Genomic DNA, 14756 nt, shown 5'->3' on the forward strand with positions numbered 1-14756 from the left:
TTTTGTCTACATATCCTGGCCGTTTTATGATTTTAAATTTTGGATTGCAATTTGCATCTCTCTCGAGTCGCCACATTCCACCCAAGTCTGAGTCAGTTGACGGGTGTCAGATATGAACTTATTGTGGATAATTTGATCCAGTTCCCAGGAGTTAGGCGGGAGCCCGAAAGAGTAACAAGACACCGGGGCGGGATTAACGTTCAAAGCTCTGCACCGATTCCCAACTGATTGGAAGGTTTGAAGTGGGAGGAACCTTCTGACCACGCCCTTGTGCCTCCGTTGCTAGGGACGCTTCGGCCAAGGCAACTGCAATGGAGCAGGAAGAGGGGCTGACGGCCGTGGACAATGTAGTCACTCAGTTCAATACCTATGAAGATTTCCTCGACTCGCAGATCACTACCGTGGACTTGTACTACCTGGAGGTAAGGACTGCAGCGCCGCAAAGCGGCCGCGTCGCCTTCCAGAACTTGTGTCCTTTCCGATTCCCCGCATCGTGGGGTTTTCGCCCCCTAGCGGTGAACGTCAGGCCCCGCAGTTTCCCGACCGCGGCGGCGGAGGTGAATTTCAAGTTGCATCCTACCCGCCCTGCTCTCCATCAGTCAGTACAGGGTTTAGGCCCCTCGAAGCACCTGGCACAGAAACCCGCGCGTGCGCACGATAGGGAGCCTTGAATTTCCGTAGCTCGGCCTCACCTGCCACCTCCCAGCGGGCTCTCTTGCCAGTAACTGGTGGCTGAATTCAGTGGCCTGCTGAGACTCTGCTGAAATTCAGGTTTGACTCCCTGCTTTTGTTTTCTTTGCCAATTTGTGTTAACAGAAGACTCTTCTTCCAGGGCAAGTGGCAACACTAATCTGGTGTGTTACTATATAGGGCATTTGGGTCCATAAATTTCCACCCCATGCTAATTGATTCAGAAAGCCCTTTAATTATAGGTACACATTACACGTCGTTGTGCCTGCACATTCCTGACTCATGTTTATCGAGTTTATGATCACAACTAATGTTGATAGTTAAAAAAAAAAAACCCAAAAAACAAAAATACACACACAAAACCCCCTAAAACCTACAGTACAGCAAAATCGGATTGGCTACTGCTTTCTACCCAGTAACCATGCTCCTCCTCGCTTTATGAAGATGTGTGTGTGTGTGTGTGTGTGTGTGTGTGTGTGTGAATGATGGGGATGTTGATGGCGGGGGATGAGGATAGAGTTCTTGTCCTCTCGAGGACAACCAGGCAGGATGGGCTGGAAAATAATAGGCTAGGTCCTGAGGAGTAGCAGGACGTGGATAGTGGGTCCCTATAGCCCTGGTATATTCCCAGAGCACGCCAACTAAATGGGCACTGACCTAGAGATTCCGCTGTGCTGGAGAACAGCCACAGAACCCCAAATTGCCTCCTCCCTGTTTAGGCCTGAGAGAACAAGCGCCACTAAGTGGTGTCAGACCACACCTGAATCTGAGAAGGATTTATATCCTGCGGCCAACCCCCCCCAAACTCCTTATCTGCAGCAGCGTAATTCTGTATTTTAGGGGACTGAAAATTTTGAACTCCAAAGACCGTGTTAAGCGGGGTTTTATTTGAATGTGGATTCCAAGGTTTGAAAAGTGCTTATTCTCAAAAACATGTTAATATGCTAGATATGAACATAATTTTAAGAAAATAGAACCTTCTAATTTAGTCCTGTCTCTGCCACAAACCAGTTTTGTGACTTTGGACAAGAAATTTGATCTTTCTGGAATTGTGTGTTAAAAATAAAACCTGGTAATATTTCCAACACAGCTTCTGGCTTCAAAAACAAGCTTTTAAATACAGATATGTTCAAAGTCATGAAAGTGAGTTTTATGCCTTGCATCTAAGTCACTGAAATGAAGGGAAAAAGTAATGGTGCTAAACAATGTTTGCATCCACACTTTTGACTGTTTAAAAAGAATGAAATATAGACAATAAACATCCCGATAGAATACAATCATCTTCATAGCACATGTGGAATATTGCCAAGCTTAAGCATACTATCATTAAGGAGGGTTTCCACTTTTTTTTTTTTTTTTTTTTTTTTTTTAAGGCAGGGCTTTTCATGCAAGTAGGGAATTAAAAACAATGTTGATTAGGAGTAAGAAATTAATACTTTGTGTTTTGTCAATCAGAACTTTAAAAGCTTCCAAAATAGAAAGTGGGGACTATATTTAGAGGCATGATCAAAGAAACTTACTTTTAAAATTGACATTGGTTAAGCTTATTCTTGTTGTACCTTAATAAAAAATAAGATGAAAGTGTAGTTGAATGATGATATTACTCAAGTGTATATATTTTTGGATTGAATAATGAAAAATTTTAAGTGCCATTAGCTCTGGGGACCTATATTCTCAAATACTTTCTGGGGTTGCAAGTTAATTGCCCACGTTGGTTGCACAGAGACAAATACACTCCTCAGAATTGTTTTAGTTGTATTGCAATCATGGGCCATGGTTTATGGGGTCATGCTTTGTGAGGCGATTCTTGCTCTTTTTTTGGGGGTGGGTGGTGACAGGTCATCAGAGTTTGGTTTGCATGGAGCAAATTTTAAGTGGTAAATGAGAGATAGCATATTATACTTAAAAAACCTTGAGATTTGGGTCCGAATTCTATATTCTTGTGCTTTTAACCAGTTTGAAACTCTATTAATTCATCTGCACAATGAAGGAGCTGGACAAGATTACATTCAAGTATTTTTATGTCTGTAAACTTTTATGAGTCATCTGTACATCCATCTGTCCATCCATTTGTCATCCAACTATCTATTTAATTCATAAACCTTCACCAAGAGCCTACAGTAGTAGATATTGCCTTAATTTCTAAGAATTTAAGTAAGAATCAGTTCTAGACTTGATCTTAGCTACCTAATTTTAGTATAGTGCTTACAGTCCAATCTAAGCTTTATTTATTCAGCAAACATTTTACAAGTATAGTAGTACCTCGGTTTTCCAACATCTCTGTTGACGAACATTTTGGTTTATGAATGCTGTAAACCGGAAGTAAATGCTTCGGTTTTCGAACACGACTCAGAAGTCGAATATGTCACACAGCTTCCCCTGAATGCAAGATCCTGAGACCTAGCTGTCGGCTGTTTTCGAATGTTTCAGAGATCGTGGATTATGTTCGAAAACCGAGGTACCACTGTATTTACTATCTTCTAGGTACTCTTATTGTGTAGTATATTTTTCTACTGCCCAAAGTTTCAATTAATTTCAATAAAAATTAGTACAAAATGGCCATATTTTCTTTGCTGGATTCATTCTCTGCCCTTCTTCACATTTATCTGTGTCCCTGGAAGCTGTATTCTGAAGTCATTAACTATGCTCTTTTGGCTTTGGGTTCGTTTCAGCCAATACATCAGAGGGCTAGGAGAGTAATTAGAGGATTTATTCCCTGTTTTCTTCCAACTGGTTGCGGTTTGGATGTGGCTGCATTCATCAGGTGTGGCCAACTTCTCATTCCATCAGCTACAGCACTCTTCCCAGGTGCTGGCAGCACTCCCTGTTCTAGCAACTGTTTCTTCTCCTGTCTCCTTGTAGGCCTAATGGTGTTAACGACTTCCCGCTATTGCTAGCCTAAGGATGCTTCACCATCCCATATTGGTTTCCATTAGTCTTGCCCATATCGTTGTGAATCATGCTTTTATTCTTTAAATCATATCTTTTGAGTTTGCCTGCTGTGACCCTCACCTCTCTATTATCATTTAACATCTCATACTACTATAAGTATACAAGTAGTGTATGAATGTAATAACCATGAAGTTTTTTATATGATACTTGATTAGGAGGGAAGGGAAGTAGGAGGAAAAAAATGAAGACTGACACCAGTTGACTTGATGAGCTGGAGAGGGTAAGGTGATTAAGGATGATAAAAGAGGCTCTTCATTCTATGTCTGCCGTGCTTTATTCATTTTACTAGATACCTGTAAGTCATGAAAAGAAATTTATAACGGTATCAACAATTAGATTTATGTCTGCCAACCCAAATAACAATATTTGTTTTGGGAGTGAGTATCATCTTACCTAATTAAACCAATCCTCTAAATCAATATACAAATACTTAAAAAGTTTTGGCAAAATTTTTGCACTGTGGTTTTCCACATTCTTTCTTGGTAATTCTTTCATGTTAAGTAAACACAGTCTCTTCATTTCAATGGCTGCCTGTGACCACTGGGGGATTAAAAGTCCTACTGAATTGCTCTTCTTAGATAAGAAATCAGGGGGTGTTTTTAGAATTATTTAAAAATTTCCCTGATGAATGGATCCCAATCATGGCTAAATTATTTAGAGATTAGTAATGCGGAAGTTTTATTTAGAGATTATCTTCCCATTATTTAGAAAATATAAGTAAATAAGTCACAAAAAGTAAGCCTGTTGTATATAATCTTAAAATTATTTGGCAGATATTGATTAAGTGAGATTCTCGGAAAAATCTAGTCATTTAATTTGCCATGATTATACAATAAGCCAACTAACAACCAACTGTTGTAGTTTTTCCATTATTTATTGCATTAAGATTCAGAATAAATACTGTTCTCTATGAAATGTCTTAATTCATGTATTTCAGAATCATCTATACTCTTTTGTTTATTCAATAGAAAAATAATTTGGTGTAAATTAGCTGCTGCTTAAGAGGAGTACTATATTTTTCTTCCAGTAGGTTCACAGAGGTACTAAATAAAAATACCTAGTTTCCTCATGGACATACTGATGATCAGGGAGTGAAACTGAACCAAGAATGCTGTCCCAAAGTACTTCTATAACTTTATCATAATGATAAAAATAAAATGCTTTGAGCCTAATGTCGTCCGCAGTGTCTCCAACAATCCCCTAAAATCTATATTCTTTATATTTAAGGTATATTCCATTCAATTTTTGTTTACATTGACTTCAAAAGCTACTACTGGGAGGAGACAAGAGTAGAAGCAGGGAAAATTCCCAAGGAGAGTATATAGCATGAGACAAGACGGGGTGCTGAAGACAAAATGTGGGAGAAAAACCATTCCTTAAGGCATGGGCATGGAGGTGGTGCTCAACAAGGAGAATGGAAGGGGGGTCAGAAAGGTAGGAGGAAGTAAGGAGAATAGGATGATCCAGAAGCCAAGGGCATCTGAATAGCAAAACAAAGAACCCATGAACAACTAGGTGAGAGTTATTCCTATGAACCCCAATATAAAATCAGATGGGGAGAAACATCCATAACCACAACACCTAGAAGGTATCAGCATCCGTGTGGCAGACAAGCAAGAAAACAATGTGGAATCTAAAAGACCCCAAAATGAGAAACTATAAAATAGTTAACAGGTATTCTCTGGAAGTGGAGTGGTCCAATTTGAGAACAGCAGCTGAAACTGGGAGGGGTTTTATGGCCAGCGGTTCAGACCCCTCAGGAATGAGGATCTGGTTCACACCACTAGATGTGCTACCAAGACCAGCAGATGTATTGAGAAGGTGAGGGGAATCTAGACTGGATGGTGGAAGTGGGAGATGATGATTATTGTGGTTCTGAGCCAAGCTGCAGCAGCAAAGTCTGAAGTTCAGCCCAGTATCTTTCCTCTTCTTGCATACTTATGAGTAGTGTTCAAAAAATGGTATATATATGTATATGTATGTGTATATACATATATATATATTTATTATCTATAAATATTTTCATTGTAAATATATTGAAAATATTTATGTATAATAATTTCTTTGTTGGCATATAACAAATGTGATTTTTTGGGGTATTTTCCACATGATCTTGGAGACCTTTTAATGTCACTACATAGATCTCCCTTTTCTTTTTAAGTTGCTGCATTGAACCCATTGTTTACTCAGGATGGTCCTTTAGAAGTTCATTTTCCTGATCACAAACAACAGTGACATGAACATCTTTTGTATATCCTCCTTATGTGTAGTTGTAAATATATTAGAAAGTGGAATTGATGGGTTGTGATGGACACGGTCAAAGTGGTCTCTAGAGTAGCCATTTACTCTCCCACCAGCAATATAAGAGACACCTTTCCCCTCAGACCATCACCAGCTCTTGATATGGTCAACCTTGTTATTTATTTTACCAATAACTTATGTGAAAAAACTAATTGTTTTAATTTTTAATTTCCCTGATTATTAGTGAAGTTGATCATCTTTTTAAATGTCTCTTGGCCTTTTGCATTTCTTTTGCGAATTGCCTGTTGATATCCCTTGCTTTTTATTTTCTTCCACGACTTGTTTTCCAAACCTTCTTTACTCTCTTTAGACTTCTGACTCTTAGTGGATGACCTCACCTCTTCAGGTCAACAAAGAAGAGTTCATCAGGCTGGAACCCTCTTTAGTTTTCTGCCAGGAAACTTATACAACTACCTTCATTTCTGCCCACCTCCTCTTCCTTCCCTCCTATGTTAATAGTATCTACCATATGGAATGCCTGTCTCTCCATTTACTGAGTATGTTATCATTTTCAACCCCTATTATCATTATAATGATTTGAGAATTTTCCCAACTTGAGTCCCACCTTCCTAAGGTGGAGGCAGAAATTCACCTCCTCAGTTTCCCTTGCTGCTCTTGTATCTTCGTGGGACTTAGGTGCTGCCAGTCATACACACCTACTTTAGAAAAGAGTAACAGGAAGAAAGCACCATGTAGAATCCATTTTGTATTACATTCGGTAGTAGAGGCTTTTGTCTTTCAGGTGATGTAGTGACAGAAGTTCTAGGGTCAACAGGTGAGTTGCAGTATCTGTTTTCAGGGGTGCCAGCAGAGGGCTATTTGCTGAAAACAGTTCATGTGGCTTTGAGTGTTGTTTCTAGCTACATAGACTTCAAACTTCACTTTTCCAGGGATTTATTTTTGAGCTACTATATTTTAATTCCTTTTTATGACTGGACTGGCTACAGTAAGTTCTGCTGTTTATAGCTAGTAGGCGTGGTTGGTGATGATAATCGCTTGCATCGTTCTCCTTTTCCTTTCGCATTTTTAGGGAACTCTCTCTAGGGATTAACTCCTCTCATCTATAATTTCAACAGTCCCTTCTGTGCTCATTGAGGTATTTTCATCTTGCCCCACCATATATTTCTTTTCTTCCTTTTTACAATTCTTCTTCTTGAATGACTTGTAAAATATTCATTGCCTTCATTTCCTCATCTTCCACTTTTTAACCCCCTACAAGCTGGCACCCATCTTCATCATTCCATAGAAATTGTTCTTGCCATGGGACAAATGTGGGATGTGTCACTGTGGGGACACAGCCAGGAGTGCAGTTTCCAGGCTCTCGGCCTCACGTGGAAAGGTGCTGGCTCAGGTAGTAAATGGCCATCAGCTGTGGCTAGTTGGCCGTCAGCTGTAACCAGTGAGCCATTGGCCACTAATATAACTGCTGTGGCTACGCTAGCAGGAAAAAATGGGGGCTAGCAAGAAGATGGTGGCAGAGCTAGCAAGTGGCGGAGTGTGGATTGCTAGCAAGTGAGATTGTTTGGCAGAGACGAGTGGATGGCGGGTTGCGGATAGTGTGGCTCCTGCCTCCTGTGTCTCCAACCCAGCCGCCAGCGAGAGTATAGTGGTATGACTCCCCTACCTATGGCTCCGTGGGTGTTCCTTTTTGGCCTCACCATGTCCTGCGTTCTTATGTGGGGAGCGGGAGCTGAGACCCCGCAGGCCGCCCCGCACGACAGTCACTAAACCCAGTGGACACTTTTGAGTTTAATCATTTGATTTTCCACTGGGAGGATGGATTGTATTGGTGTACAACTAGAGGCAAGAAGACATTTTGTGAAGCCTTTTCATTATATAAAAAAAGAGAAGATTGTGGTTAGAACTAAAGTAGACACAGCAAGTTTGTAGAGAGAGCCCTGGATATAATCAAACTTATTTCCTTCCTTCTTTCCTTCCTTCCTTCCTTCCTTCCTTCCTTCCTTCCTTCCTTCCTTCCTTCCATCCATGCTTTTTTCCTTCCTTTTTATCATCTGTCTATTCATTTTCCTTGTAAATATGAAAAAGAACAAATCAATAATAGTACTAGTAAATAAGAAATAATGCTACTCTTAGGGATCAGGAATTGTGCATCTTTCTGGTAAGTTAGAAAGCAGATAGTATAAGATTAACAAGGCAGAGAAAACCGTAGCCCTAAATAAATAAAGCAGAAAAGTATTGGAAAGATAAAGCAGATTTAGAGAAAAGCAGAGTCAACAATAATATAAAGAACAAGAGAGAGCCTGTAGTTGATTAAAGAGGTCAATTCTACATAGCTAGGCCAGAGGAATACCTTGTCCCTGGCATATATGTCTGCAAATGTTTAACCCAAGGATATGTGAGAGAACTTCTGTCTAAAGCAAGTGAAGTATATGCCTAACACGGAGTCCTGGATGGGGTAATGGGGCCTCAGAGATAATCAGAAGTAAGCTTGAAGTAACTAAATAGTGTTAGAAATTCAGAATGGATGCTGAAGAAGAGAAGAAAATCTGGAAAGAGTTTATACTTATTATGCCAAGCCCATCTCATTTTGGCAGTTAGGTTGGAGAGGGTGGGGCATATCCCAACCTTCCTTCCTTCCTTCCTTCCTTCCTTCCTTCCTTCCTTCCTTCCTTCCTTCCTTCCTTCCTTCCTTCCTTCGTGTCCACATATCCTCAAGTGGAGTCTGAACATCGCAATACACTGCTCTTTCACATAACTTCCACAATTCACATATTCAGAGGAAAGTCCAGGTAGGGAACTAGATCTGCACAACTATAGAGGAAATCCATGCTAATGACTACACCAATTAACCCAATCGTCTGTCTATAAATATGTATCTCCAGATGTTTGAGGAAACACAATAGCGTGAAAGAGGAGTCCCAAGATGATAAGAACAACAACTAATGTCAGACAAAACATTCAAAACCTAGAGAGAGCTTTAAATAAATTATAACTTTCTACCTCAGACACATTTTAGTATCTATTAAATCTATAAGCAGCATAATAGACTGGTATAAAAAGGGAGCAATCATAGAACAAGACAGAATTCTTAGAAAATAGATACATAATTAATGACATCTTAAAAAGGGCCAACTAGTAGAATGGACACTTTTAAAGGACAAATTAATGATCTGTTAGTTAAAATTGATATAATTATCCAGAATGCAGTAAAAAAAAAAATGAGGAAAATAAGAAAGAATTATATGAAAGAATAATTCCAGGAGGCTACATGTCTATCTAATACACATTCCTGAAAGAAATTATATACAAAAGGGGATAAAATAATCGAATAAAAAAAATTCTCTATGTTGGAGATAAGCACAAGATTGTAAGTACCCATAAACTGCCTAGTATGATAAATGAAAAAGATCCACACCTAGGCAGATGGTGTTAGATTTTCAGAACTCTGAAGAAAATGTTAATTAAAAATAATTATAATCGATGATATCAAAATTAAAAACCTTTGTGCATGAAAGGACACTATCAATAGAGTGAAAAAGCAACCCATTGAATGGGAGAAAATATTTGCAAATTGTATATCTGATAAAGGATTAACATTCAGAATATACAAGGTATGATGAAAAATTATGGTGAATGTTTAAATTAAAAAAAAATTATTGCAGTGAAAGACATTGCCATTAATTCCCCTCAAAATACCCTCCCCGCCTCACTTCAAACACATTTATCCCATCATTCTTGCCACTTTCTGAAGCAGTTCTGGAAGTCATGTTTCATAAGTGTCTTTAGTTGCACTGTCATGGCTGCCTCGATGTCGGGAATCAGTTCAAAATTTTTACCTTTCACGGTCATTTTGATGTTGAGGAAGAGCCAGAAGCTGCATGGTGCCAGATCCGATGAATTAGGTGGATGAGGACACACTGTAATGTTTTTATTTGACAGAAATTGCCATATACCAGAAGTGATGTGTGACACATAACCTTTCCATTGTAATTACAAAATATGGTGAATGCTGCTGCAGGGTGTCATCCAATGGAAAGGCAAGGCTCTTCAATATGGGAAGCAGCACGTCGAAACTTATTGACGGTGTGTGACAAGTTTCAACTTGTTTGGTGCAGTTCGTTAGTTCTGAGCTACGGTTGAGAGAAGGTGTGTTTTAGTGTGCCATAAATCATCCTCCATCATGACAATACTCCATGTCACACATCACTTCTGGTATGGCGATTTCTATCAAATGAAAACATTATGGTGTGTCCTCATCCACCTTATTCACCAGATCTGGCACTGTATGGCTTCTGGCTCTTCCCCAAAGTCCAAGTGATCATGAAAGATAAATGTTTTGAATCGATTCAAGACATTGAGGCAACCACAACAGCACAACAAAAGACACTCACAAAAGAGGACTTCCAGATCTGCTTCAGAAAGTGGCAAGAACAATGGAATAAGTGTGTTTGAAGTGAGGGGAAGTGTTTTGAGGGGGAATTAATGGCAATGTGTCTTTTATTGTAACAGAATTTTTAAAATTTAGACATTCACCATATAGTTTCATCACACCTCCTACAAAGAACTCCCTCAACTTAACAACAAAAAAGCAAACAGTCGGATTAAAAATTGGGCAAAGAACTTGAACACATATTTCTCCAAAAAACATACACAAATGGCCAAAAGCACATAAAAAGATATTCAGCATAACTAGTCATTAGGAAAATGCAAATCACAACCACAGTGACACACCACTTCACACCCATTAGGGTAGCTATTATCAAAGAAACAAACAAACAAGCAAATAAAACACGCTTTCCCCCCGAAAATAACAAGTGTTGGTGAGGATATGGAGAAATTGGAACACTGTGCACTGCTGGTGGGAATGTAAAATGGTGCAGCCATTGTGGAAACAGTATGGCAGTACCTTAAAAAATTAAATATGGAATCACTATATGATCTAGCAATACCACTTCTGGGTATATAGCCAAAAGAATTGAAAGCAGGGACTCAGATATTTGCATACCCATATTCATATCAGCTTTATGCACAGTAGCCAAAAGGTGGAAAAAACCCAAGTGTATATTGATAGATGAATGTATAAACAAAATGTGGTATACGAGGTGTGACAATAAAGTTCGTGAACTTGTTACACCGATGTTGCTAACATTTTTGATATCAGAGGGATTATTCATTATGAATTTGTACCAACTGGACAAACAGTTAGCCAAGTTTACTATTTGGAAGTGCTGAAAAGGCTGCATGAAAAGGTTAGGCGACCTGAACTTTTCACCAACAATTCATGGCTCTTGCATCACGACAGTGCACCAGCTCACACGGCACTGTCTGTGAGGAAGTTTTGAGCCAGTAAACAAATAACTGTATTGGAACACGCTCCCTCCTCATTGGATCTGGCCCCCAATGACTTCTTCCTTTACCTGGAGATAAAGGAAATATTGAAAGGAAGACATTTTGATGACATTCAGTACATCAAGGATAACACGACAATAGCTCTGATGGCCATTCCAGAAAAAGGGTTCCAAAATTGCTTTGAAGGGTGGACTAGGTGCTGGCATCAGTGCATAGTTTCCCAAGGGGAGTACTTTGAAGGTGACTGTGGTGATACTCAGCAATGAGGTATGTAGCACTTTTTCTAGGATGAACTCGCTAACTTAATTGTCAGACCTTGTAATTAAAAATTAAAAAGAAAAGGATGTTTTAATTTTCCTAAATCATTTTATAGGACTTGTGTAATCTTGACATCAACTCAGAAAAAGATAGCACAAAATAGAAAGCTGACGACTAATTTTACTTAGGAAATGAATGAAAAGAAATGCAAAATGAATCCAGGAATATATTAAGAAATAATAAATCAGATTAACAATAGTGTGATTTGTCATAGGAATGCAAGGATGAGCTCATGACATTAACAAATTAAAAAGGAAAAAATATGATAATCTCTATAGATGCAGAAAAAGCATAGGATAAAATTGTAAACTCATAACTTGATAGAGTATATAGCAAACAGCTGTAATAAATGTCATATTTAGTTGTAAAACATTTTAGCATTGGAATCATATACATGATAAAAATGCTTGCTAGTATTCTTAACTTTTTATTGGCAGTCTGGCCAAACCGATGATACAATGAAAGGAAAATGTCGTAAATGTTTAAAAGAAGGAGTCAGAATATTATTATTCATAGTCAGTATGATTTCATTACCATGGAAATCCAAGAAAATTAACTGGAACCCTATTAGAACAAATCAGCAAGTTTAGTAAAGAAATCTAAGATTGAGCTACATCAATAACTGTTCTTCAGCAATAAACAATATAGCAACAAATGACACAAACAAAAGCCAACCGAATCTGGTAGCCTATGGGGCAATGTCAAGCATTCTAGTGGCTGTAGACTTTTTATTTTTTCCTTTTTAGTTCCTTGGATGAGAAACACCTGGGTGTCCCAGTTGCTGGATGCCCAGACTCCTTCGGAAGAGTTTGGCTCACACCACCCAATCTTCGTCTACCCTCGCACCCACCCCCACTCAAAGAAACAGTGTGGAGGTGCTTTGCCTCAGTGGTGTAGGCATGCGGGGGAAAATGGTTTCTGGCCCAAAGGCTGTGTGTGTGTGTGTGTGTGTGTGTGTGTTTGGGGGTGTCAAGGTAGGGGGCAGTAGAGCTTGAAACCAGCACAAGGAGGGAGCAGTGCATGTGCAACCTCAAATCTGTAGCCTTCTCTTCAGGGGTGAGCCGTCTCTGGGTTCTGTTTTGCATGATGCCTCCTTATAGCTAAAGCCCCCAAACTGCTAGTATCCAAAAGTGAATGACTCATGATTACATGAGTAAATAAAAGCATTAACCATTAATAAAAGAATATGGTCTTATTTATATACTTTGACTATCATGGCTAATCACTTGTTTGTGCTAAGATGAACTGTTATACCCCAAACCATTAGATTTAATAAAAAAGTGATACAATATTTTTTCTTTCAAAAAAATGTGTCATCCTGGAACGATCAGAAGGAAGTAGAGAATAAAATGTATTTGAAAAAATAATGGTTAAAAGTTTCCAAACTTTGTGAAAACTATAAATCAATTGGGCCAAGGAGTACAAAGCATTCCAAGCAGAATAAACCCAAAGAAATCACTCTAAGGAATATCTTAAATATTTCCTGAAAACCAGTGATAAATACAAAATCTTAAAGGACTCTAAAGATAAAGGACACATTACTGTGTTTCCCTGAAAATAAGACCTAGCTGGACCATCAGCTCTAATGCGTCTTTTGGAGCAAAAATTAATATAAAACCTGATCTTATTTTACTATAATATAAGACTGGGTCTTATATAATATAATGTAATTAATATAATATAATATAATATAATATAATATAATATAATATAATATAATAAGATATGATACCAGGTATAATATAATACCGGGTCTTATATTAATTTTTGCTCCAAAAGACGTAGTAGAGCTGATGGTCCAGCTAGGTCTTATTTTTGGGGAAACACGGTATGTAGAATAAAACAGACGGGAAAGACTGAATGCTTCTCATCAGCCACATATAAGCCATAAGACAATGCAATGACATCCTAAGTACAGGATGAAAGGTAAAAAGTCAACCTGGAACACTAATCCATCAAAAATGTCCTTCAAATATTAAGGTGAAATAGATATTTTTTTCCACGAAAACAAAAGCCAAGATTATTTGTTGTGAGCAGACCTGTAATATAAGAAATATTAAAGTTTTATAGGTAGAAGGAAAATCATATATCAGTTGGAGACTTGGGCCTACACAAAGGAATGAAAAACACCAGAAATGCCAAGTATGTGAATAGATAAAATATTTTATTTCTCAGTTTCTTTCAAGAAAATTATCTTTAAAGAAAATTGACCATTTAAAGTTGAGAAATGACTCGTGATTCCACCAGTTTGAGTGAAGCAAACAGCTTCAACCTTGGTTTCTAAGTAGATCCTGTCATTTGTTGCAGAATACATTAGTGCAGATGAGTGCATAACTATCCAAATAATTTTGTATGGCCCAGGAATGTACATAGGAATGCATAATTCACTCCATAAAGTTAATACAGCAACTTTTTAATGGCCTTTATTATATAAAATGTTGACTTCAAACAATTTATATTAAGCTAGAACGCCACAGTCTCATAGAGCTAAGCTGAGAGTTCTTCCCATAGGCTCACTTTTAGTAATATATTAAGAAAATTTACACTCATTTCACTTCATTTGGGTTAATGTAAATTAAACCCAAATTCTTCATTTCTTTTTCTATTAAATATTAATTCCACTAGGTGGAGGCATTTGCTCAGTTTTGTGGTTCACACTAAAGAGAACTAAGGATCCAAGGATAGTAAGAAAGGGAGCAAGTCAAAGAGAAGACAGATAGCTTGCCCCAGGCCTGGTGCTTTGCATTGTATTTTGTTGGCATATGTATCCACATTGCTACACAGAGTGCAATATTTGCTTTTACTGTTTAGCAAAGAAAAGTAGCAAGTTTTCTAGGTTGGTAATTTATACATTTTTGGTTTTGTTCCAATAGTTTGAACTTTAAAATAGCTCCTATGGGTTGAATAGATGATTACGATGCACCTAAAGTTTCCTCATTTACTAATCCCATTTGACAGTTCTTACATTCAATAGCGATGTATTAAGTAAGGGCCTATAGCAATAAAATATATACCATTTTCACTATATTTCAAATTATTTCATATTAAGATAGTATAAGGACCATTATTACTATATAAATATTTTAATGTAATATTTTAGTCTTTATATTAGTAGCTTCAGGTAAATTGACATCTTCAAATGAAGGGGAAAAAATATTGTTTTTTGAATATGCGATGCAAGTGAT

General features: G+C 38.0%; 1 protein-coding gene across 1 annotated transcript in view; it reads left to right on the top strand.

Annotated features, from left to right (window-relative positions):
* Positions 1-270: 270 nt before the first annotated feature.
* The window catches only part of CFAP299 (cilia and flagella associated protein 299), a 521988-nt gene continuing 507502 nt past the window's right edge, over positions 271-14756 (top strand). The window contains exon 1 of the mRNA XM_033106360.1: positions 271-422. Coding sequence (XP_032962251.1) covers positions 312-422 — 111 coding nt within the window. The 5' untranslated portion in view covers positions 271-311. The remainder of the gene's footprint in view (positions 423-14756) is intronic.

The sequence above is a fragment of the Rhinolophus ferrumequinum genome, chromosome 5 (assembly GCF_004115265.2).
Source record: "Rhinolophus ferrumequinum isolate MPI-CBG mRhiFer1 chromosome 5, mRhiFer1_v1.p, whole genome shotgun sequence".
NCBI classification, from domain to species: Eukaryota; Metazoa; Chordata; class Mammalia; order Chiroptera; family Rhinolophidae; genus Rhinolophus; species Rhinolophus ferrumequinum.